Source organism: Enhydra lutris, unplaced genomic scaffold, assembly GCF_002288905.1.
Source record: "Enhydra lutris kenyoni isolate GAN:26980312 unplaced genomic scaffold, ASM228890v2 scaffoldscaffold26, whole genome shotgun sequence".
Taxonomy (NCBI): Eukaryota; Metazoa; Chordata; class Mammalia; order Carnivora; family Mustelidae; genus Enhydra; species Enhydra lutris.
In genome coordinates this window covers 16,867,860-16,892,682 of record NW_019154110.1, presented here as the reverse complement: position 1 = coordinate 16,892,682, position 24,823 = coordinate 16,867,860, and the positions used below count along the sequence as shown (strand labels likewise).

At 41.4% G+C, this 24,823-nt stretch overlaps 1 protein-coding gene across 1 annotated transcript; it reads right to left on the bottom strand.

The window, feature by feature from the left end:
• Positions 1-16,667: 16,667 nt before the first annotated feature.
• On the bottom strand, positions 16,668-18,949 carry LOC111151761 (transmembrane protein 100). Its single transcript, XM_022509946.1, has 2 exons — positions 18,713-18,949; positions 16,668-17,288 (listed from the first exon to the last, which is right to left on the bottom strand). Exon 2 carries the CDS (start codon positions 17,220-17,222, stop codon positions 16,818-16,820), a length of 405 nt encoding a protein of 134 aa, XP_022365654.1. The 5' UTR covers positions 17,223-17,288; positions 18,713-18,949; the 3' UTR covers positions 16,668-16,817.
• Between the last annotated feature and the right edge of the window lie 5,874 nt (positions 18,950-24,823).

The window sequence follows — 24,823 nt, the reverse complement described above, 5'->3', positions numbered from 1 at the left end:
ACTGGAGTTGTCGTGCATAGTGAAAGACAAACATATAAAGAACAATTACATTTCAAAAAGTTAGAAACCAAGATGGACGTATGTACTATGTCCATTAGGGCATGAAGGGAACAGTTCTTACTTATGGCAAGTGTCCATAGGAAGGGGCCTGCCAGGTATTGAACTGCAGGAAGGATAATACAGGCACAGAGGCAGCATGAGCAAAGGCAAGGAGGTGTGAAGGAACATGGCAGCACTGAGCCATGGCTGAAGCTCACTGTGGCCACAACATAGGATGTGAGGGGAAGGAGAGTGGTGGGAAATAAAGCTGGGGAAGTGTTTTCTATCTGACAAGTTTAGTGATATAGGCTCCATCTTCTAGGCAACAGTCTTTAAACCTTTTTTGATTGTGCATTCCTTCCTTTAAAGTCTTATACAGTACTATGATGGATTCATATATGAGACATTAATTATGTTAATTTCATGTTTAAGTTTAAAAAAGTAACAAAAAACACACTAGTATTGTCTCCCCACACTGTGAAGGACTGTCTTGCTTGGCCTCAAACTGGTGTTATTAGAAGAGTTTATTAGAGGACAAAGGAGTGTTTACTTTTTTGTAGGATAATTCTACGAGCAGCATGGAAAAAGGATGAGACCTAAATTCTTGGAGTTTTAATGTGTGTAAGACTCATCTGGATTGTCTTGAAAATAAAGAACTGGAGTCCCCAGTGAGTTAATGGAACCAAGCAATGTTTATTAACGACGACTAATATTATTAAAAGACAGCCAGACATTTAGCGCCCCCAGATGGAAGTATTTGATACTTCACACCACCTACAAAGTATTCCCGCCAAAACCACCAAATCTGAATCTGGTCAAGGCTTTACATTTAAATGATAATAAGGAAATTATTAGTAATTATGGCATAATTACTAATTTATATAATATAAAGTAATAGCTATTATATAATTACTAATAAATAACAAAGTACCAACAAATAAAATCTATACATTATAAAATTAATTATTATATAACATTATTAAATAAATCGAAGAAAACTACAGGGGTCAAAGGAAACTCTACATCACAAACAACCCAAATTCTTCAACAAATAAGAAGCAAAAAGTGGAACAAGAGTGTTATAGGAGGAAAAAAAGAGACAAGGGGTGTATCAACCAGTTGCAATGTGGGGAAGTTTTTTGGGATGGGGCACATGGCTGGCTCAGTCAGTAGAGCATGAGACTCTTGATCTTGGGGTCATGAGTTCAATCTCCACGTTGGGTGTGGAATCTACTTTAAAAAAAACCCAAAACCAAAACTGTGAGATAACATGGGAAATTTGAATGTTGATTAGATATTCGATATAACGGAAAATTGTTGATTTCCTAAGGTATAATAAATGTATTTATATTTTTTAAAAATTCTTTATTATCTAGAGATACACACTGAAATACTTATAGATGAAATGATATGATATCTGGTACTTACTTCAGAATAATCTGGGATAGGGGTATTTATCAAACAAGATTGGCCATGGATTGATAATTATTAAAGCTGGGTGATAAGTAGGTGGTAGCTTACTATATTTTTCTCTGTACTTTTAAACATGCTTGAAATTTTTCTAATAAAAAGTATTTTAAATTCAGATTCCTGGGTTTTGCCTCCTAGAGATTGTGTTGCCATAGGTATAAGGTGATACTCAGAAATCCAGACTTTTAACAAGCACCCAAGGGAATTTGGAATCAGATGGCCCCTAGACTATCATTTGAGCAAATTCAACCCAAGAGTGCAGTGGCCTGAAGGGAGGAAACCAAGTAGGAGAAATTGGCAGTATCTTTAATAGAGTAGGCACTCCAGATAAATATCTGAAAATTTTATTTGATGGTCGTTTACAAATAATTGTCCCAAATCTTCATAGTGTTTGTGTATAATAATCACTCAGGGTGTGATTACTGGTGCTATTTCCTGATGTGGGTCTTTTTTCCATTAGATTTTTTGAGTCCCCTAATGCTTGCCTCATGAACCAAGGCTAATTCCCTGATTAGATAATCATCCTTGTGAATGCTTTCTTCCTAATCACAATGGTAGGAGAGATGTTGCCAGGCCTTCCAGGAAGGGAGAGACACCCAGTTGTGACCCATTAAATTGGCATCAGCTCTCACTCCACCCCTTCCAGGAGGAAAGGGGAGGGAACAGAGAGGTGACCCATCCATCCCAGTGCTGTCAGGTCACATCACATCTCACACACTCCACACCCCCTATTTCTTTCCACTTTTGAGATTTTTCAACTGGAAAGTGCCTCAGGAGTTGTATAATGAGCTGGGGTGTGTAGGGAGACAGGGCTGGTGACATGTCATAATGCAAACTAACTGAAAATGGGAAGGTCCTGCCATGGCTCCTCAGAACATGGGTCCCTCTCCATCAGTTACTGCCCCCGCCCAGCAAAGTAACATAAAAAGCTGCTGCTGGCTGAAACATTCTGAGATTTCAAGAATGCTTTTCCGGGACGCCTGGGTGGCTCAGTTGGTTGGACGACTGCCTTCGGCTCAGGTCATGATCCCGGGGTCCCGGGATGGAGTCCCACATCGGGCTTCCAGCTCCATGGGGAGTCTGCTTCTCCCTCTGTCCTTCTCCTCGCTCATGCTCTCTCTCACTGTCTCTCTCTCAAATACATGGATGGAATCTTTAAAAAAAAAAAAAAAAGGAATGCTTTTCCATCCAGGCAAAGCTCTGCTGTCCTGCCAGCAACAGAAAAACAGTCTTCCAGAAGACTCTTCTCCTAATCTAGAGTAGCTCTAGGCTTCAGACCTGCCTGGGATCAGCTCACCTCAGGGTCAGTAGATGGAGTAGCCACATTCAACCCCTCCCCAATATATTATGAACTATAATAGCCTTTCCTCTTCTGCACAATCCAGGGAAACCTTGCTGTACCCCACTGATAAGGTAATGAAACAATAGTAGCCAGAGATGGGCACTGTTTGTATCCTGGTTTTATAGGCAGAGACCTTCAAGTTAAGGGTTTCAATGATTTATCCGTGATCACTCAGCTCAGGGTCAGAACCAGGATCAGGTAATCCTGCTTCAGACTTTGTGCATGTAACTCCCTAGAGGGTTTTTTGTTTTTTGCCTTGATGCAGTCACCTTGCCTTTTAAATCCTATCCTGCTCCTCCACCCCAGAGGGAACCTACCTTCCTGCCAACATGAACTCCACGTTTCCCTGAACATGTCCCACTTGTTCTCATATATTTCCCTTTTCTTTCATTTTTCCTTCTCCCTGAAACCCTTTCTTCTCCTCAACCCCCATTTCTCTCATTGAGATCCTTCTCCAGCTTGACAGACTTCTAGGATTCATTCACTGTTCTCCGTAAGGACATTTCCCTCTGCATCTTCATCACACCCTGCTGATAACATTTCTTGTCACTCACATTTGTTTCGTTTTCTTCTGTCTTCCTTACGATGGCATTATGGCCATGTGTGTACTTGCCTGTAGAATCCTGTTACACTCCAAACTTCTTGAGCCAAGTGACCATTTACTACTCAACTTTTTATTTTCTGGGCATTTACAACAGTGCTATCTTACAACAGGAGCTTTAAAATTCTATTGATGTGAACGTGTGCAACCCTGCAATAATGTATAACCTCGTTTTCATTTATCAAAATACAATTAAAGTGTCCAGGGGAAGTTAAATGCTGCAAAGGATCGATGCTATGATTCATCCTCACACAGTTAAAACTAAAACTCCTTCAGCAACATCATGATTTACTAAATACCTTGAAAGTGAATCACCATGGGAGTTTTGAATGTCTCGCTCCCACTTCTCCCCTCACAGAGGTGTGGAAGTAGAGGGGACAAGACAGAACTACAGAGCTGCCTGGGGTAGTTAGTATATTCAGATGCTCACCCCTAAGCTTCCTTACCCTTTTGTGATTCCGGATTGGTTTGGGTGAGTGACTAGGGAAAGGGTAGCCCTCTGGGGAGATTAATAAGCAGGTCGGAAGGATGAAGATCAAAGAGCAGCTTTGGCTGCAGACCATGGAGTAACCTTAGTAACTGGCAGAGGCTCTCTGATCTCCATGTTCCTCCACACCCCCTCTGAGTTCACACTACATTTTGCCCCCTTTCCTGGGGTTACCACCCTTCTCAATTACAATCCACCCTTGTTTCTCCAAAACTCTACATCCTGCAAGACGATAGGTCTGCTGTTTATTTGCGTATAACTCACTATCTAGCCATCAGATAGCCCCACCAGGAAAGGTTTTATGAAACTTTATGAAACTGGTATGAAAGCAAATGTTAGGTAGTATGAAAGTTCAGGGAGAGCTTGTTTCAGCTTTTTAAAAAAAAATTATCTAAAATGAATTATTTAAATTGCTTTTCTATAGTATTTAACTTCACTAACCTACAGCCAACTCATAAATCTTATAAAAGTTTGCCTTTTAAATCATCCATTGCATGTTGTCTGGGGTTTATTCCAGAATAATTTGGTGTGGTATATGGGAGTTGGGGGAAGGGTACAAATGACCAAAACTGGCCATAAGTTGATAATTGCTGAAGCCACTGGTAAGGGACCTGGGTGTTCATTATGCCATTCTCTCTTGTATTAGTTGATGTTTGAAATTTTCCTTATAATTTTTTTTTTAAGATTTTTGTTTATTTATTTGACAGAGAGATCACAAGCAGGCAGAGAGGCAGGCAGAGAGAGAGGAGGAAGCAGGCTCCCTGCTGAGCAGAGAGCCCGATGCGGGGCTCGATCCCAGGACTCTGAGATCATGACCCGAGCCAAAGGCAGCGGCTTAACCCACTGAGCCACCCAGGTGCCGCTAAATTTCTTCTTTTAAAAAAAAATCATTTTGTCTTCAAATTCTGCCTCCATGTAATTCTAGTGTAGTTAACTTTTCTGTTTTGGAAGTGAGGAATCATTGCATTGGGTCATCCGCTCTCTCTGACTTCCTTATCATCCCAACATGTATTCTCTTCTTTACATGTCCTAAGGTTGGCAAGACAAGGGTCTGTCTGCCTAGTTGACCTCAAGTACTATCCACAGAGTGGCCCAAGAATCTTGGGCATTGCCAGGCTGAATGCTCAGACTCCTTTCGTAACCATTTAAAAATATGCCATGGTAGCGGGAGTTCTAAGCTTGAGGGTTTTATTTTCACTGAGGGCTTCAAATACTGCTGCTGGGCTGCAAATAGAAACTAGGATGGTGGCTTATTTGCAAAAGTTCTGTGTTCTTTTCCTCTGTCCTCATTCCTTCTCTATCTCTCTCTCTTTCCTTTGTCTTCTATTAGAAAAACATTTATTGGTGGGCGGTTACCAATCTGAGGGTAAGAGAACTTTCTGGTGTTAAATATTTCCAGGATATCAGTAACCAGAGGTGTTGGGACTGCTGTGAACAACACCGTAAATTGGCACCCTGTGTCCCCTTTCTGGAGACTTCAACAATGTTATTGTTCTGGGAGGAAAACAAATTCAAAAGCTGAATGGAAGACCCTCTTTGAGGAGGTGACAGGTCGTGCTTCATAGGTGTTTTGGCAGTAGCAAGTTAAACCGGGCATTTCTTGAATCATACAAGCAGAGGGACTTGCCATCTGAGCCACAGCAGAGCTTGTCGTGCACAGACTACATCCAGAGTATTATCCTGCTCACTGGGCGATTCCCTGCAGCGTTAGTACCTGGCAGGCGTCGCCTGAAAGCCGCTCTTGGGAACTTCTGAGGTCTTGCCTTTCTCTGCAGCTTGTCTGATTCCATGAGGTCCTAGAGATGCCTTGAATGACCAAGAAAGTCAAAGTGAAAAAAAAAAAAAAAAAAGAGCAGTTCAACCAGTTAGAGCCCTGGGCTGTGGAGGAAGATGGCCAAAGAGGTTGGATTTACAGCTGTCTATCACCCCTCTCATTTTGCACAGGAAAGGCATTTCTCTAATCCACCTGTTCAATTATTTATCATGCTATGTGTTTCCTCCTAATTGTTACTCAGGCAAAGCCTTTATGTTGTAAGGGGACACCCTAGTATTTTTTAACGACCTTAGGCAAAGTGATTGACACTTGATCCTGGAGTCAGATGTTCCTAGTGACGCAGCTTGCTCCCCCAGTAGCAGAAAAGCTGCCTGCCGTGATTAAGTTAGAACTGTGAAAGTGCTAAAATGTGTTGTCAGCCTTCCTCTGATGCAAGCACTTTTATTATAGAGTGTGGTTGCAGAGGAGTGAAGCAACACAAACCTTGCCTCCAAATATCCCTTTTTGCTCTGGACTAGCCACTCTATACAGAAAGGCAACATGTGTTGGACGCTTGAAATACCAACGATCACAGTCCCGCCTTATCCAAACTTATAGTTTTTCTGGGTCGACCCCTCCCCCCTCGCTGTTTCTTTTTCTGGGTTCCTTTGACAATGTGACCCCAACTGATTTGTGCCTGGCAGGGTGCCAGTCTCTGAACTCTCATTAACTACCCCAGTCAAGCAAAACAAGAAACAATCCATTCTGTATTTGAACTTGAAATGGAAAATCATCTGTGTTTGCTTTTCTCGATAGGAGGCTGAGATGGAGCAAAAGGGTAATTCTATTTTTTTTGGACATGGGCTACTTCCCAATGAAAACGCTGGGGAACCTGTGAGCAGTGGGTATCAGACCCACTGTGACTCAATCCTGGCTGTCCATTCTATGTTAAAACCACAAAAAGGGCTTTCTTAATGCCACCTGCCTGAGTTTTTTCTACTGCTCTTCAGGGTTCCTAGGCAAAGGGTATTTTTAGGATGTGGCTGTCTCCTGAGGGAATAGCCTTAATTATTAATGATTCATTAATTTACTAATGTGTACCACAGCTAATGCAATGAAACCAAATACACATAAGGCTATGGCCTATAAAAATTAGTGATTAAATACAAAGGAAAGTGAAAGCAATAGAGTATGTTATATTCCTATTACTTTCACATTCAAGACTCTTACCGGTATTTATTCCAAATTACTATAGGCACTTTGTTCCCATTCTATCTTGATGCCAGAGGTACACGAATCCAAATATATTTAATTAATACACAGATTGGGTTGTTGACCCTATAGGCTTTTATTGTTTTTGTAGAAAGTTTATGCCTGGACTACCTTAGCCAGACTTTCTTAATTCAATCACAAAATGTTTCTTTTTAATGCTTGGATTTCTGATACCTACCCATGTTTCACACATTTTACATGCCCAGTAAATATTAAGCAAGTGATTGAACTAATGAATGAATGAACGGAGAGGATCCCAGTCTGGCTTAAATCAACAGTTCCCAAACATGGCTGCATATTGGAATCACTTATGAGCTCTGTATTTTTTTGTTTATTTTAAAGATTTTTATTTATTTATTTGACAGAGAGATTGAGAGAGAGCACAAATAGGCAGAGCAACAGGCAGAGGAAGAGGGAGAAGCAGGCTCTCTGAGAAGCAGGGAGCCTGATGTGGGACTCCATCCCAGCACCCTGGGATCATCACCTGAGCCGAAGGCAGACGCTTAACCAACTGAGCCATCCAGGCACCTGAGCTCTGTATTTTTATTTGTAATGATTCTCAAAGTGCCCCTTTATTCCCCTCTCATTCTAGATTCTTTTAAAGCTAATTATTGCTCATTATAATAATCAAAGCAACTTAGAGGAGTCTAAAGAAAACCTGTCTCCTTTTCCTGGAATCAACACTCCAATGACGGACATGCTTTTAATGGGTCACCATGGGTTCTTCTATAGTTTTTATTTAAACAAGCTCAAGTACACTTCCAATTTATTTTACAAGAATGGTATATGATAAATATTAGTTGAAAATTTGCCTTCCACATAATGTGTTGCAGACACTCTGCAATATATCCAAATTATAATATCCAAATAATATTAGCATATACCAATTTACGTCATTCATTTTATTAGTTACCGAGTGTATATAATACAGATGTACCATAATACATTCAAAGGTTATTTTTGGGTAAGTGTGTGCCAACGCTGGCAGTGCAGAAAGAAATATTCTTTTTTTTTTTTTTTTTTTAACAATAACAGTTGTTTATTTTGAACATAACGGAAAGAATGGGGAACACGGGGAAAGAATCTGGCTACAAAAGTAGAAACAGAATTTCAGAGAAAAACATTCCAGTGTTCCGTGGTTCTATAAATATTCTTATAGTTCTGTTATATCTATGTAAAGATATGAAACTTATGATCAGATAGGTTTTCAGAAGTGAAATAAAGTTGGAATAAAGAACAGACACATTGAAATTTTAATAAAATATTGCCATATTACCTGATGTCTCGCCCTTGACAAATCTATACTTAACCAGTCTTCTACCTTATTATAAATTTATTGAGAAATAAAACAATTTGTAGAGAAAAAACACTGTGGTTATTAATTTTCATTTCCTGGGATATTTGGGGTTTTTTTGTTTGTTTTTAACAGATTGAAGGTCTCATTTTGAATCTGCTGAACCAGAGCTTCTAAGGTCAGCACCTGTGAATTCTGGTCTTATAGAGCTTCTGGGTGAGTCTGAATTTGTCAGGGCTTGGACAGACATTTGGGAACCACTGATAAAGACAGTCTCCTGTTTGAAACATAAGCTGTATGGAGATGTAAGCTTCTTTTATCTAGGAACAAACAAACAAACCCTCAAAAGCAACAAGAGCTGGTTAGTGGAAAATGTGCATTTTCTACAGGATTTAAAACTATATATTTATTTCAGCTGTTGATGCAAATCTCAATTCACCACCTTAACTCTTTAAAAAATGTCTTTGTCCAATCAGAACAATAAAGCATAGCTGTAAGTATAACCAATTTCAAGGCTTGTTGAAACAGCCTTAGCTGTCTGGACTGGGGGCATAGACCCCCAAGGGAGGGCATTCCACAGGAACCTATAATGCCCAGGTAAACAAGGCAAGGGCAAGGTGGAATGGAAAGACAGAAGACCTGGATCAGGACATCTTATTTCTGTCATATATGAAATGTTTGATCCTAAGCAAACCATTTAGCCTTTCCAAGCCTCAATTTTCCCATCTCAACGTGAGAATAATATTTCACGGAGCTTCTGGAAAGAGTTAGCATGGCAATGAATATGGAATTGCTATGTCTACATCAAAGCACTATCCAAATGCTAACCAGCCCTCTATCAGGTAGCTTGATGCCATCAGGGTTATTTTTAAGATATGTAAATTTGGGTATGAATATGTTGAACATAAACAGCTTCTGACTGAGCAAACAAAACATTGATAGGTAGATGGATTTGGAGGGGGTGTCTTCTTGCCTGATAGGACCAAATGCAAATTTCTATGTCAACCCATTTTCTCTGTGTTTGAAATTTCTCTCATGAGGTAAATTGCTGGTTTTCTACTAATATCTCATTTGAACTGATTTTCTGGTAATTTCTGTAGCTTTATATGTCAAAGCATATTGGCTATGCTTTAAAATCAAGATAGATGCTAGTACCACTTAATATATTGAGTACCAGTCATTGACATAAAGCACTTTTTATCTGTTAAGTCAGTTAATAGTTATTACAACCCTATGAGGTGTACAATTAATATTCCCATTTTGTTGACGAGGAAACTGAGGTACAAGTTTACTTGTATAGGACACAGAGCAAGGAAATGGGAAAACCGAATTTCAAGTCTAGGCACTTTGTATCTCGAGTCCATGCCTCTAACAGGAGTGCTACACCATCTTCAGGGAAGATAATTATTGAAATGATGAGGAAGAGGAAGATTTTAGTTATACTATTTTTTATTCACCATCCCCACAGTGCTCATACATTAAAGTGAAGTGTTTCTGCTCAATTAGAACCTGAACATTTGGTTCTCGTTAAGTTTGAACCTTATGGATATTGGAGTTATTGAGCCTCTTTGCTTGGATAAAATTTTGTAATTGGTAAATCCCCTTAAGGAGTTTTTTCATTGTTGCCTAGAGCAATCGGGTGAGGTGGAGAGGCTGGGGGCTAATTCTCCCCATGACCTTTCAGCACTCACTCTGGGTTTTCCCTCAGGGCGTATCCCTGATTGTTTCTCCCTACTTACTCCCATCACCTGGCCAACTCCTCTACCTGTCCTGCTCTTATCAAGACCCCACCTGCAGGAAGCCTTCTTTGATTCCCCCTAAAGTACGTCAAGTTTTCCTGCTATGCACTTCCGTCACACCCTCCAGTTTTGGGCTGAGCCTGGCTGATAATTGTGAGTCTTGAATTTTCCACACAGGAAACTCAAGGAGGCCAAGAATGAAAGCACCAGATTTTGTGGCAGAAGATGTGGCTGGGGTCCTACATCAGTCCTATGTTTGTTAATAGGAGTGTCTTGAAAGGTGCAAAATGCTGAATTACAAGATATATTATAAGAAGACCTGGCTTCAGGTGGCAAATGATTCGGTAATCATCTACCTCTTCAGTCCTGGTTTCTCCAAACTGTTGACTCACTCTTTAGCTTTAGCTCAAACTCTTGACCCTGTATTGCTCAGCGTCTGGTTGGGACGTTTACTCAAGAATCAGGTTTTGGAAGGTTAATGTGTACCAGGGAGTATCAACATGGTGGGTAAGTGAGTGGGTTCTGGAATCTGAACCCAGACCCTACTCTACTAAACTGTGTGATCTCAATTACTTGGTTTAATCTGTGACTCTGTGTCTTCATCTATCAAATGGAAGTAATAGTAGTACCTCCTTCATTGGATTGGGCTGAGGTTCAGATGAGATCGTCCATGCAAAGCTCAGAGCATGATGCTTCAAGCATAGTGAGAACTCTGTAAATGTTGTTAGCATGGCGAACTCAGCCTTCAGTTTTTAGCCTGGTTTCTGGTCTCCAGAGCACTTCTGGGAGAATTTATCTCTTGCCGTTTGCTTTTTCAAAGCCCAAATCTAATTTGTATTTTTCCACTCTAATCTCTTCTCCCACCTCTAGCCTGCTCTGCCCTAGTAGAGCCCAGCTTCCGGGGCCACATCCCTTTTCTTAAATATATATTTTAAGAGCAAGTGTTACATCCACCACAATGACTGAAATGGAAGATTGAAAATATTTTGAGAATTGATGATGATATAATGCATCCAGAACTCTCTTATAGTGCTGATGAAAGAATAAATTGATTTTACCATTTTTGAAAACTCTGGCAGTAAAGCTGAACACACACCTACCCTTTAATCCAGTCTATTCCTAGTTGTATTCTCAACAAAGATGTGTGTGTACATACACCAAAAGTCACGTAGAGGAAATTTCACAAAAGCACAGTGTTATCTGTTGCTGAATAACAAATTACTCTAAAACGTATAACTTAAAACAACACACATTTATTATCTCCCAGTTATTGTGGTTCAGGAATCCAAGAGTGACTTAACTGAGTAAAGGACCATTAGGTCCAGTATGTGCAGTGCCTAGAGCCTACAATCCTTGTCAGTACAATTTTCTTTTTGCAATAAGTGAAATACATTCTCCTTTTCCTCCCTTCCCTCCCCTCCCTGACTTTTCCCTCTCTCCCCCCTTCCTCCCTCCCTCCCTTCCTCCTTTCTTTTTCTTTCTAGTGAAAGGAAGGGCCCATGAAGACAAGTGCCTAGGGCCTACAAAAATCATAGACTTCAGCCCTGTGGTTCCTGCTGAAGGCGTCTTAGGAGGTTTTAGTAAGGCTGTCTTCTGGGGATACAGTCAGCAGAAGATTCCACTGTGGGAGGATCCCCTTCTAGGTTCACTGAGGTAGTTGCTGGTAGGTCTCAGGTCCTCTCTGGCTATTAGCTGGAGGCCTTAATTCCTCACCACACAGGCCTCTCCAGAGCTTCTTGAGTGTCCTCATGACATGGCAGAGGGCTTCTCCCAGAACAAGGCAGGAGAGAGAAAGAGAGAGAGACAGAGAGAGAAACATTAAGGCAAAAGCCTCAGTGTCTTTATAACCTAATATTGGACATGATGGCACATCAAGAGGCCAGGCACAAAGAGTACACTTTGTATGATTTCCATTTATATAAAGTTAAAAAAAAAAGAGCCAAATGACTCTATGTATTAGAGGTGAGAATAATGTTCCCCCGGAAAAATAATGACTGGAAGTAGATTTAAGGGGGCCTTGGGGAGGCTGCTGCATTTAGTTTCTTCATCAGCATTTTAGCTCTATAGGTTTGTGAAATTCTCTGAGATGTACACTTTTCTCTATGTACATTATACTTCAAAAAGAAAAGCCCGTGTCAGAGCACCTTTATTGTCTTCCTTTCCTAAAGAGACATTCTGGAAATGACATCTGTTATGGCTTGGTGTCTTTCTTTTGGTCAACATTTTGGTCCTGGCTGTGAAACCTTGACTGAACAAGTCACTTATCCTCTCTGAAGGTGGTTTGCTCCTCCGAAGAGCTGGGCGGACACATGCCCTTCTGGCCTCAAAGTGTGATTGGAGAATGTTGGGTAACGTCAGGTATAGTTGAATACTGTTGTACACAAGATTAAGTCCTAGAGTAAGGGAGTACTCTAAAAATCAGCTATAAACAAACTACCCTTGACAGTTCTATAGATAAGTCCTAAATCACAGGGATGCCCTTGGAAGCTCAAAAGCCAGGTACTAGGAGTTCTCTTCTTTTGTTTCTCTTTAGATTTCTACCTTTGGTCTTCCTTTCTTTGGGGCAGCCCAGGACAAGATTGGCTTGAATGGCAGTGTGGGGGGAAGAAAAGGACTTTTTACTCTCCTAATCTTTTATGTTGAGGGCACCTAATTGAATGTCCATATTACATATACCTTTATAGCAACTCCTATGTATGTGAAAGCACTGGAAATTATAATCATATTAAGGAAACGTAAGTTATGATTCATCTTTGGAACAGGAACTTTCCTCAGATTATTTTGGGTCTAGAAAACCTTTATGGATAATGTCAAGGTTAAACAAAGTGTCTGATTAAAGTCAATTAACCAAAACGGGGGCTGCTTGATGCTTAATGACATGTTGGAATAATAATCAGAGAGAGAGAGAGAAGCTAAGGTCAACATTAGATATTATCATAAATAACAATTTTGTAATTATATAGTACTTTATAGTTTAAAAAATCTAAATCATTTCTTAAAAATTAACCTTATTTTAAAGATGAGGCTTAACTGCTCAAGGTCATCTGACTAGTTTAACAGAACTGGGATTTATAGTCAGATCTTCTAAGTTCAAAACCATAATACTTCCCAGGAGACCAGGAGATCTCCCCCCACTTTGTTTTATGAGTGGTGGTGGTACAAAGAGGTAGCTTTGAGGATTTGTGATCTGGCTCTCCTGGGCTTGTGCCCTGGCTTTAGTCACCTGCATGATCCCTATGACCTTAACCATCTTCTCTAGGCAAGGTTCCCAGGATTAATCAAGGCAGTGAGGTGGGAAGCACAGAGTTACCTGGGTGGCTATGATTCTCACCTAGTTAGAGACCTGTTGCACAGGATGAGGTCAAAAATTGTTCCTGTTTAAAAAAAAAAAAAAAAAGAAAAAGAAAAAGTTGTTCTTGTGTGACCCAAGATGAGTGGGGTTTAGGGTTATCCACCTGGGTGAGACAGCTGGTTTCTAGTGCTGCACGATGGGGCCAGGTTTTTTTTTTTTTTTTTAATACATATATATCTGCATCATTCTTATGAATGCATTCCATATCTGCTTATCACTATATAATAAAACCTTTTGAAAAGACATCCTTGCCCAGTAAAGACATATGTTGTGAGATAATTGTGATATCATAATTCACCCTCATGAGAGTTGGAATTCACAGTGCATAGGACAATCTTTGTGCCTTTAATGGGACTGAAGGCTCCCAGACAGGGCTCATCTGCTGACTAGGAGAACCAGATGTAGCCATTGTGAAATGGCTTAGGAAGGAGAGTAGTAGTGTGCTCAGTGGAGAATCTTCCCCACCTCCTCACATTTAGGAGATATATTGCTGTGTCCAGATTTGATTCCATTTCAGTTGTTAAAATTTGTCATTCCAGTGTTTCCTTTGGGACTCAGGTAGCAGCATGAGGCCCCCTGGTGGCCTGAAATCATTCATGAGTTTACTTACCAAGCATTTTGAAGGGCAGGCGTGGCTGGAGAGGTAGGAGCGAAGGTAGTAAGCTCTCACCTGCACCTGTTGCTTACAGTTGAGGAAGGCAGAGTAGGATGACCTATTTGGGAAGAGCTGAGAACTAAAATATTTTCTTTTAAGAGAGTAAAATAGGGGCGCCTGGGTAGCTCAGTGGGTTAAGCCGCTGCCTTCGGCTCAGGTCATGATCTCAGGGTCTTGGGATCGAGTCCTGCATCGGGCTCTCTGCTCAGCAGGGAGCCTGCTTCCCTTCCTCTCTCTCTGCCTGCCTCTCTGCCTACTTGTGATCTCTGTCTGTCAAATAAATAAATAAAATTAAAAAAAAAAAAGATTTAAGAGAGTAAAATAAATGGACTGTGATTCTAGACTTGCTTTCTGATTTACACTTGCTTTCTGATTTTTCATTCTTTAGTTCATTTAGCAAACATTTATTGAATACCTACTCTGTGCAAGATGTTGTATTTGGCATCACATGAGGGTTAAAAAAAAAAGGACATCATCCCTTCTAAAGAGCTTTGGAAGAAGTTAAAATATTTATGCCACCAACATGGCAGAAAATGAAAGGTACCCTCAGAGAATAAATGAGTAAAGACTCTGAAAGAAATAATTACTTTGAGATAAAAGGGAAGGTTTTTTGGGAAGCTGTTTTATTTAGGCTAGGACTCTAATGAGAAGCAGGATTTGGAGACGTTTAGATGGAGAGGAACAAGATGGCATTATGGAGGAGGGAAAACAGAAGTTGAATGTACATGGAAGCAGGAAACCACAGTCTGATTCAGAATGTTGAATAGTCTGATCTGACTAACTCATGAGTTTTCGGGCTGGAGTGAAATGAAAGCTGGATACATCTGTTTGGATCGGATAGTGGAGAACCTTGAACACTTGCCTGAGAAATTTCTTCATCAGCAACGGAGAGCCTTTGACTATTCTGAGCAGAAAAGAGGCATGTCAAAGCCCAGACTCTCTCTCATTGAAACCAACCCGGTGCTACATACTTGGATTTGGCCCAGTGGGGTGTGGAGGAGTATGGATATGCATGCATTTAAGATAATTGTGGTGTACTCTACTATAATGAACAACTCCAGGCTTGCCCCATCTGACCTTTAAAGCCAGGAGAAACAAGGAGGCCATCGAGGCTTCTCCCCTTTACAAAACTACTTGGGCACTAGGCAGCAGTCAGCTCCACAGGGCTTTTGTCATATTTAATTAAATTCCTTAAGAGGGTGCTTCCCTTGAAAGTGCTAGGTGAGGTTTGTTTTGTTTTTCTTTGCATTTCTAAGGTTTAAGAAAGGCTTCATGCCTCAGTATCTTCCCATACTCATTTCATGTGGTTTAAACTACATGGACCAGCGATATACCTCGCGACAGTTCTGGGGTAGAGTCCTAGCTGGGTTTAGAATAGCCCAATATCCACAGAAGTCAAGCAGTGATCTTACTTGCATTGTTTTAGAACTAACTCATTTAAGCATCCTAAGAATCTACACAATGTCTGGCATAGAGTTGATGCTCAAAAAATAAGCAAGTATTTAACGGCTGGTGGAATAGATAACACACATTTAATAACACATTATAAAATCCCTGACTCCAGGCATTGATTTCTTTTCTTTTTTTTTTTTTTTCAAGATTTTATTATCCATTTGACAGAGAGAGAGATCACAAGTAGGCAGAGAGGCAGGCAGAGAGAGAGAGGGGGAAGCAGACTCCCCACCAAGCGGAGAGCCAGATGTGGGGCTCGATCCCAGGACCCTGGGACCACGACCTGAGCTGAAGGCAGAGGATTTAACCCACTGAGCCACCCAGGCGCCCCCAGGCATTGATTTCTTAACTGTGAACGGCATAGATGTGTTTAGAATGTAGTGAACAATAATTAATATTATTCTTCACAAGTCACAAAGAATGATACAATAAAAAAATAAAAATCCTCTAGATAAGTTAGGGAGAAGCAACATGCCCATCTGAGAGAAATGTACTTGAGATGTTTCCAACGAGGCAAGGGGAAGTTGGGCAATTTGGAGCTGCAATAAACATAACTACAACAGCAACAAGCATTTAAGAAATTTCAGCAACAATAAGTATTTATTATTTTGAATGAAATGTACATTATCAGACTTTATATAAAAATCAAAAGTGCTAGGTTGGATTATTTTAACATTAATTTAACCCCCCCATGTCATTTAGTAGCTACATCTTTTACCTTTTAACTTCTGACTCATTACAATCATCTAAAACTGTCCAATGTTAAAACATTAAAAAAATTAGTTTATTCTTTAAGAAAAAGTACCACTGATGATGAGTTATTAAAAGCCAAAGAAAAAGAAAGATGCCAGAGAATCTACTTATTAAAAAAAATTATCACAGAATTTCATAGAAGGATGTAAAATCCGAGATGATTTAGACTCTCAGCAGAATATGTTTTTATGCTACGACGTCTTAAAAGTGTGGGCTTTTGTTTTTGTTTTTGTTTTTGTTTTTGAGGCAGGTCGCTGGTGTGCCAGAACTATCTATTTTCTCATCTTTCATTGGCCACTTTCCAAGGTGAACTGAACATTGCCTAATGCCATGCACCCCCCCATGACCCCTTGAATGTCTAATGTAGAGAAGAAGCTGACGTTTCAGTCTTAGAAACAGCCCTTGGAGTTAAGTTTGTCATTAAAGAAGACACAAGTGGATTCTTCATAAAACAGAACCCCTCTACCCTCCCCCACTCAGTTCACCCCCATCCCTCTGGTCTACCACAATGCACCATTCATTCTCTCCCACTCTCGTTCTGGGTGAATTGGATGACACAGGGAGAGGACGTTTTCCAGGCCACATATCCCATTTGGTCTCATCCAGTCCTAAGCAATCAGGCTTCTCTGATTCGCCACTAGAGCCGTCTGACTTTCCCGTCTCTTGGCTTTCTTGCTCCTCTGCCTCACCTTCCAGCACAAGGCACTGGAGGCTAACAAAAAAAGTCCAGATGACAGGAGGACCAGACCCAAGATGGAGATGATGGAACCGTGGGAATTGAAGCTGTAAGCCACAGCAGTGACCACTATCCCGGCAATGAGGACCACCACGGCGAACGGAATGATGCAGCGGTAACAGGAGAGCTCAGCACCGCCTGTAGCAGCTGTCAACTGAATCTCTCTGACCAAGGGGACCGTGGTGACCACCACTTCGCTGTTGGGGTTCTTCTCCATTGTCACAGGCTTGGAAGATGCTGGGCTTCCCACGATCTCCTTTATGGGGTCTTCAGTCATTTTTACTAGTGATGTTTCTTAGCTGGGTTCACAGACTAGGCCTGGGGGCTCTCTCCAGAGTGGAAACTGTGGAGGAGACAGAACATATCAGGTAAATGCATCAGAGTGAGCCCTGTAAGTAGAAATAAAGAGCTGGGGAAACATCTCTTGGGTTCTTTTCTAGGACACACATGTGCATGTGAAAATCAGAGTTCGTATTTTCTTTTCCTGATTGTTTGCATTCTCTTTGCAAAATGCAAGATAAAACGATAGCCATAAAAAAGGGGAAGATATAAAAAGCAGGAAGCACTTTACAGCGTTCAATATACTCTGACGATCTACAAATGTTTTACAAGGCTTTCCGCTCTGTCTATTGCTTCTCATTCCTCTAAACACATGGAAAAGTCTCAATCCTAATCCAAAAGACAGCCTCCTTCATGGGGAGAAAGCACTATAAACAATCCTTCAGATAGTTCGTTCCAAAACTCATAGCAACTTAGTTCTGCCAGTGTTTTCAGGCATAACATGCATTCCAAACTATCACCAATTCACTGCCCACCAAATGAGTGTCAAGACCAGCAGCGAGTGTACAAATGATGTTCTTCTATAGCAGATGACTGTCAGTAGTCTCCATTGTTGTAACTGTTTAACAGTGCAATATGTACCCTGGGACCACGGTAGGGGTGCAGGTCAGCAAAAATTCAGCAGCAATGAGACTAGGATTTGTGATCTGAAATGGGGCAATACCTTCTAATCCATTTGAAAAAGGAAGAGCAGGGGGAAAATTCAGTTTTGTAGGATATAATTTTGTACTTATATTAAAGATAAGATTAACTCTTAGAGTAATGAGCTATCAATTCAAAAATTTCCATGGAACTCAACAAGGAATTTCAACACTATGCAGACCAGACATGTATTAAAAAATAAGCGTGCTAGATTTTCAGCAAAGTTTTAGACTTTCTCGATTTTCCCATGCCCTTGCTGCTCTTTCTGGATATTCTGAACCAGAACATTTTAGGACAAAATCTGAAACTCTTGGTCAAAAGCATCTGGTTGAAAGGCTGTCTAGGAGAAATTAGTGAATGCTCTTGTCTGCTGTTCAGACATGTTAAGTCATTCTCTTTTGTCCCTGAGAAGCGATGGAGCAGCCAAAGAATCGAGCAGTTGCAGTCACTGAAGAAATTTAGAGGAAGATTCTTGAGGCTGTTTCAATGAGATTAATACTTTGAACATATGAAGCATCCACTGAAAACAGATTCAAGCCCAAATCAACATATCACTCCCTGTGCAATGAAGCTGGATGTTAGAACTGCCTGCCTGCATACAATTTTTAGTCACCAAAATTAATCACTGCTGTCCAGTGATACCCTAGTATCATCATTTCACCAGTAAAAGGGTATTAGAGATTATATAAGAAAGCAAATAAATAAGTAAATAAATAAATTGCCCCCAACGCTGAGGCATACGTTAACTTGCAAATGAAGATCTGTCCCCAGACGACATACACATACCTCAGAGAAAAGCAATCCATTACCAGGGGAGCCACCGGACTTGGGAGGGAATAAACAGCAGCCTTGAGCTTCTTCCGTCAACTTCTGGGAAAAGAGCCTGTAATAGCAGGTCTGTCAATAAAATGACAGGACAAGAATCTGCTCTGGGGAAAAGAAAAGGTAGAAAAATACTGTGCCGTGTGCTTGGTTTCAGATCCTGGAGTTCCTTCTTTCGCTCTACCTCTGTTCCTAAATGACGCTTGTCTTTCCCTCTCTCTCTTTTTATTTCCTCCCCCTCCGGATTGCCCCTCCCTGTCATTTTTTTTTTTTTTTCTTCGTTCTCTTCCTTGCCAGCAGATTTTGAGTTTTGGCTTCCCCCAACTCTGCTCTGTGACATGATAAGTCAGAATCATTCTAGAGTCCCCAGAGACAGGAGCCAGCTTTTACTTTTATTTCTTTTGCAGCATTTACTAAGTAGACGGCTTTGCATTACTCATTTTTTCCCCAGCTAACCTCCAGATCTTCCTCCCACCCATCAGGCATTTTCATAAGAAAATCCCAGAGTCAGCGTTGCAGACCCAACTGAGGGGACAGAGCCGACGGGACAGACACTTTAGGGCAGCAGGAACAGCTGTGAAGTCATGGGGCAGCTGAATTCAGCCTGGAAGCCAGCAAAAATCCATGTTCCTAGGCTTCCCCAGTATTCTTTCTTTATATGTGTGTGAGGCCATCCAAGGCTTAAAACCTCCCTTGTTTGATATTAATTCACTTAGGAACGAGGGTAGGAGATGCCAAACATTTATGGTTGAGGGAGAAACCAATCATCTTTATTTAAACACAATCACTTACTGCTTGTGCTAGGAGGTGAGTACTGTTGGCAATGCTGAAATTATCATGATCATCACCACCTTCATCACTGTCATTTACAGAGCACCTACTATGGATGTGACCCATACAGTGTTCATGCAATAGTGTTAATTCCCACTAGCTTAAAATGAGTTTGTAGTAGTGTATAAATGAGGCTCAGAGGGGTTAAATAATCTCATAGAGGTCACGCAGAAAAATCCTTGGTTTGAGCCCCAGTCTTTAATGGGCACATAAATCATGTGGAGAGCTTATTAAGTGTAGACTCTGAGTTAGTAGGTCTGTAACAAGCTCCTTGCTTATGCCATGGCATTTGCTGCTCTTTGGCCCACTTTTAGGAACAAGATATTTGAAACATTCAAGGACACATGGCTTGATGCATCCCACTCTCAGACAATGAAGTTAAAGGTTTATATTCACTTATTCCCCAAGTGGCCTTACAGGTTTATACTTTTTTACAGATAAGCTATTTGAAATTTTAAAGCCCCAGATTGCCCTTTTGAGAGAACAGTGAGATAATACCGGGACACTTATAAGTTCATCCCTATACTCCTGGAGCTAAAAGTTATCCATCCTCTCTATTTTAATCTGTGCAAGTTGTAATAACTTCTTTTTAATTAATACAGTGAATCTGCAAATGTAAATTAAATCTCAGAAGAGATTTGTTCCCTTCTTTCTCTTGGGTTGTTAGATTTCTTTAATTATTGGTGCAGGTCTTGGACATTCCCAGGCATCCCCCTTCTGTTCTAAGATAACATCCTGCATCTAGTAAAAATACCTTGATGATTTTGTCTTAAAGGGGGAGGGAACAGAAGTCCTTTTTTTCTAGAATGGAAGTCGGAGAGAGGGCTTCCTCACCTCAAATAAATAAATAAAGTTGAAAAGTCCTTGAGGTCTGACTTCACCGACTCAGGGGAGCCCAGCGTGCTGAGAACAGTGACTACCTGGAGGTCCTCCTAGCTGCCATCCTTGTACTTTTAAAATGTGGGGGCAGAAGAGGCCATCATCCGGGAAAAATGCTGTCACTTGGTGTCAAGGATAAGGGATGCTTAGGACCTGGGCTTCTCAGCATTTGGCCAGCACTGCCCTGGGAAGATGGTGATATGGAGGCTGCTGGCTACATACACTAGAGGCTTTGGGGACACTCCTAATAAAAGCATCAGTCCCTCCCATCTGTAGACTGTGAACTTTGGGCACAGTTCCTCTCTGTCTCCTAGCATAGGTCTCTTCCTACCCCCCGCCCCCCAATAATCCAGTAAACCCAATGAAGTTCTCAATATCACCTTACCTTGCTGAATATCATATTCCCCTTCTACTAAAATCAAAGGTACATAAATCAAACTTTTGCCAGAGAGAAACCAGAGGCAGCCTTTTTCCACAGTGAGCCCTTGGCTGAATCTATAATAAGGGACAGTGGGTGTATCTGTGTGCTGGGAAGGGGGGCAAGTCTGTCACTACTTGTAACACCAAAGTATTCTTCAGCCTCTCCAGGCTCCAGGCATCTCATTCAACCTAATTCTTCAGAGAGAGTATGCATATGCCTAGGAACACAGATGCACATCTCCAGACTCCATAAGTAGATAGTTGATGACTTGTATTGATAAATACAAAGATGAAGAAAGTTTTGGGATAAAACAGAAGTTGTATGCGAAGAATGGGCACCAATCATTATACCTACTGCGACATACAGTTTCAACTGACTTTTAACTCTTCAGGGAGAATTCCTAGTCATCAATGCTTGATGTCTTTGAATATTTTTACCTGCTTCCACTCTGTGCCTGTAAGATGTTAAACCCCCTTGGGAATTGCTTAAGGGACACCTGCCCCCAAAGGCAAAATCTTCTCTACAATGCACCCAGTCTTCTTTCTGCAAGCCTTTCAGAAGGGAGAAGAAACCTTTCTGGTTCTTTTTTAAAACACATGGCTCCAGGAGATTCTTTTAAGTTTGGGGAACATTTCAGAAAGCTTCCAGTGCTTGAATTAAGTCAATGCCCCCCACCACCCCCTACTACCCCTCTGTAGGCATTCAACATTGTTCTCCCAGATCTTTCAGAAAGCAAGGCAAATACTCTTACCTTTCCCAGCCAGAATCCGACTGAGACAGCTGCCAGCTCCGGCCAACAGCAACCCAGAGAGGGGGATGCAAATCACCACACTAGGGACCGTAAACAAAGTACTCAGCAAGGCTGAAACACAATTAAGGGACCGGAGAAAACTTGGAGAGAGGAAATCCTTTAAGTGCTGCTGCATTTTGTTCTATTTCCCTCTGTGAGAATGTCATCCATATTTTTAAAAAGGGAGCCAAGTTTGAAAAGAATGCCCTGCTTTGTTTTACTCTCTTTATAGCCTCATTCAGGCTTCTCATTTTCATTTTCAAGATGTTCCCTACCCAAAGCCCCTATCCTGATAGTTCTCTGCCCTACTTGGAACCTGCAGAAAAGAATTTGTCATCTTTGTTCTATACTTCCAGACAGGCTCGGGTGGGGGGTGGAGGTGGGGACAGGTGGGGGGCGGGTGGTTCGGGAGGTATGGGGGCAAGGGGAGCTGGGTGTAAACTAATCTCTTTCGTCCTGATATGCAAGTAAGCAGAGGGATAGTTGGAGAGGAGGATTCATGGTGAAAATGGCATGTGGTCCGTGTGTGGACCCTGTCCCTAAAGTCCCAGTCAGTAATGGTCTGATCAGTACTCTTCATCAGAGGATGGCAAGGCACCATGGAAATGATGGTTTACTGGAAAATCTTATCTCTGAGGAACTGAACTCCTGATCAGCATATAATTTCCAGGCTTCAGCATCAGTCTGGTGGTGGGAAATTGAAACCACCCTGCAACATGTAATATTTCCACCAAAGGCATCAGCAGAGCTTGCTGTTCTGGAGAGAATTTCCCCAAATTTGAAAAATCTTATTTCATTCAGAAATTAGATTAGGAACGAAGCTTTTTAAGTGCAGAGGATACAGAAGTGGAGGAGGGCACGGAAGAAGGTGGTGACATAGAGGAGATTTCGCCCCTTCCCTTAGATAGAAGCCAAGGTTCAGTCTCTGGGCTGGAAAGGGGGGCATTTTGATTTTGCCATTGCCTTTATGCTGCTGAAGACCTGGAAGCTGCTCCTTTGGGAGCACACAAGCTTTGCATTTTGTGAAGAGCACCCCCATGTGTATTCAATTACTCGCCCATATTTACTTTCGGTTTGCTTTTGTTTGGGGTGGTTGAGTTGGCTAATTTCTAGCAGCTCTGAAGATGCCAGGTCCTTCCGGCACTCTGTCCAATCACTGCAGGCCTTTGATCTGGGTCATCACCCAGTCCAATTGGATTCAGTGAGCTTTGGGAAGCTGGCCAGTTTTTCTTCTTTGCAGTGCTTCTTTTAAGGGTGTGTCTGCATTTATGTTCTGATATCACTAACATTTTGGAAAGTGATCTGTGCGTGTGTGTTCATTTTGGATAATAGGTCATGTTATTACTGCTTTCCTCACACCACTCCCCACCCCCAGGCACTTTTCTTTGAGCTCTGGGACATTAAATAGATCTGATAGCACCAAGAGGAACAATGGATATGCCTTAGGTATAAATATATATTTTACTATTTGCTGGTCAATTTCCAGCTACCAGAAACTCATGAAGTCCATGTGAGTACAGAAAGGAAAACATACATCTTTTAGATACATATCCTGGTCACCATTCTCTTACCCATTTTGTTCTGAGTAACTATGAATAATCGTATAAACATAAAAAAACAGAGTTGCTAAATCAAATGACACAGTGGAACCTTAGGGAGGGCTGAGTAAATCACCTCCCACGTCAACAAGGAGCTAATGGGCACTCCAGCCTAGGATGAGAATTGATTTTCTTGTTTCAAAATCTGAATATATGTTGAACCTGCTGTGTTCCTGATACATCCCCCTGTATCTTGCATAATCCTTTGTATTTATGTATTACTACTCTTTTGAGCCCTAAGATGAGGAACCTCAAAGGTCAAGAGTTATAGAAAATTGGGCTGACATTTTCCCAAACAGGTACATAATGCTCAGGTCAGCCTTCCCTAGTAGACTATGGGTCATGTATTCAGGGGCTTGTGGGAAGCCCACCATATTTGCCTTTTTTCCAGGAGAGGAAAAGGAAGGGATAAGAATGAGCTCACTCCTTTGCCACTCCTCTTGATACTTGATAGTATGAGGTCTTACTATGCCTTTTTACAGAAGCCATCTCCCCCTAGCCTCTGATGAGAAATGTCGCTTGTCTTGTCCATAAAATAATTGGGGTGCCCATTGTGTAACCTCAGTCTACTCCTGATCAGCACATAATTTCTAGGCTTCAACATGAGTCTAGTGCTGGGAATTTGAAACCACCCTACAGCAGGTAAAATTTTCTGAAAATGACTGATCTGTGACATCCTATAAGGGTCAGTTAGCTTTCCTTTGTTCCACATCCATAGAGCAGGATACACATTCCGACCCAATTAGCCATCTCTCAGTTGTGTCGTGATGGTCTTAAAATGACCCACATAGGATGGGTACATCAGGGCTGGCCTTCCCCCACATCATGAAAGCTACAGTTGAAACTATAGACTTTAAGCTCTCTATATATGGGCAAGAGGGACATCAAGTAAATTGTCATGAATAGTTTTTGTCAACTTTCAGCTATCAGCAACTCATTAAACCCATGTGAGTATAGAATGGAAACATGGTTGTAGAAGCAGAGGTTCAGAGGAAATCACTGTTCCCAGGTTTAAGGCCAGAGTCTGGATGCCTTGGTTGTGAGCTGCCCCCCACAACACTCCCAGGGGAGAGAGGAGGAGCATGTTAACACTTGCTTGGTGCCCAGTGTGCACCCCCCGTAACACAGACCCCATCTCAGGTGTTCATATTTTCATTTCGCTGATGGAGAAACTGAAACTCAAAAGGGTTAAGTACTTGCCCAGTATCTACTACTAGGAAGAGAGGCAAAGCCAGGATTCCAGTCCGAGTGTCTCTTTCTCCTGTGCTGTGCTCGGAGGACTCTGTTGGGTAGGATTATTTACGAGGTTGTGTGTCTCTTCCTAACTTCAGAGGGCGTCCCATTTTCTTGGGTTCGGGATGACATAGTCTCACTAGGTTTCATTTTGGAAAAGTGTTTTGAAAAGGCGTACCTATTGCTTCTAGGATGTTGAAACCATGTATGTTGCCTCATAAGCATCTGGGATTTAAAATCGAGCTGTGTTACTAAGCAGATTTGAGGAGGTTTAAGACACAGGTCTGGTACCAGTGGACTCTGTGCCAGATACCACAGCACTA

Coding starts and splice junctions, on each gene's coding strand:
- LOC111151761 (XM_022509946.1), bottom strand. CDS start 17,222: ATGACTGAAGACCCCATAAAGGAGATCGTGGGAAGCCCAGCATCTTCC.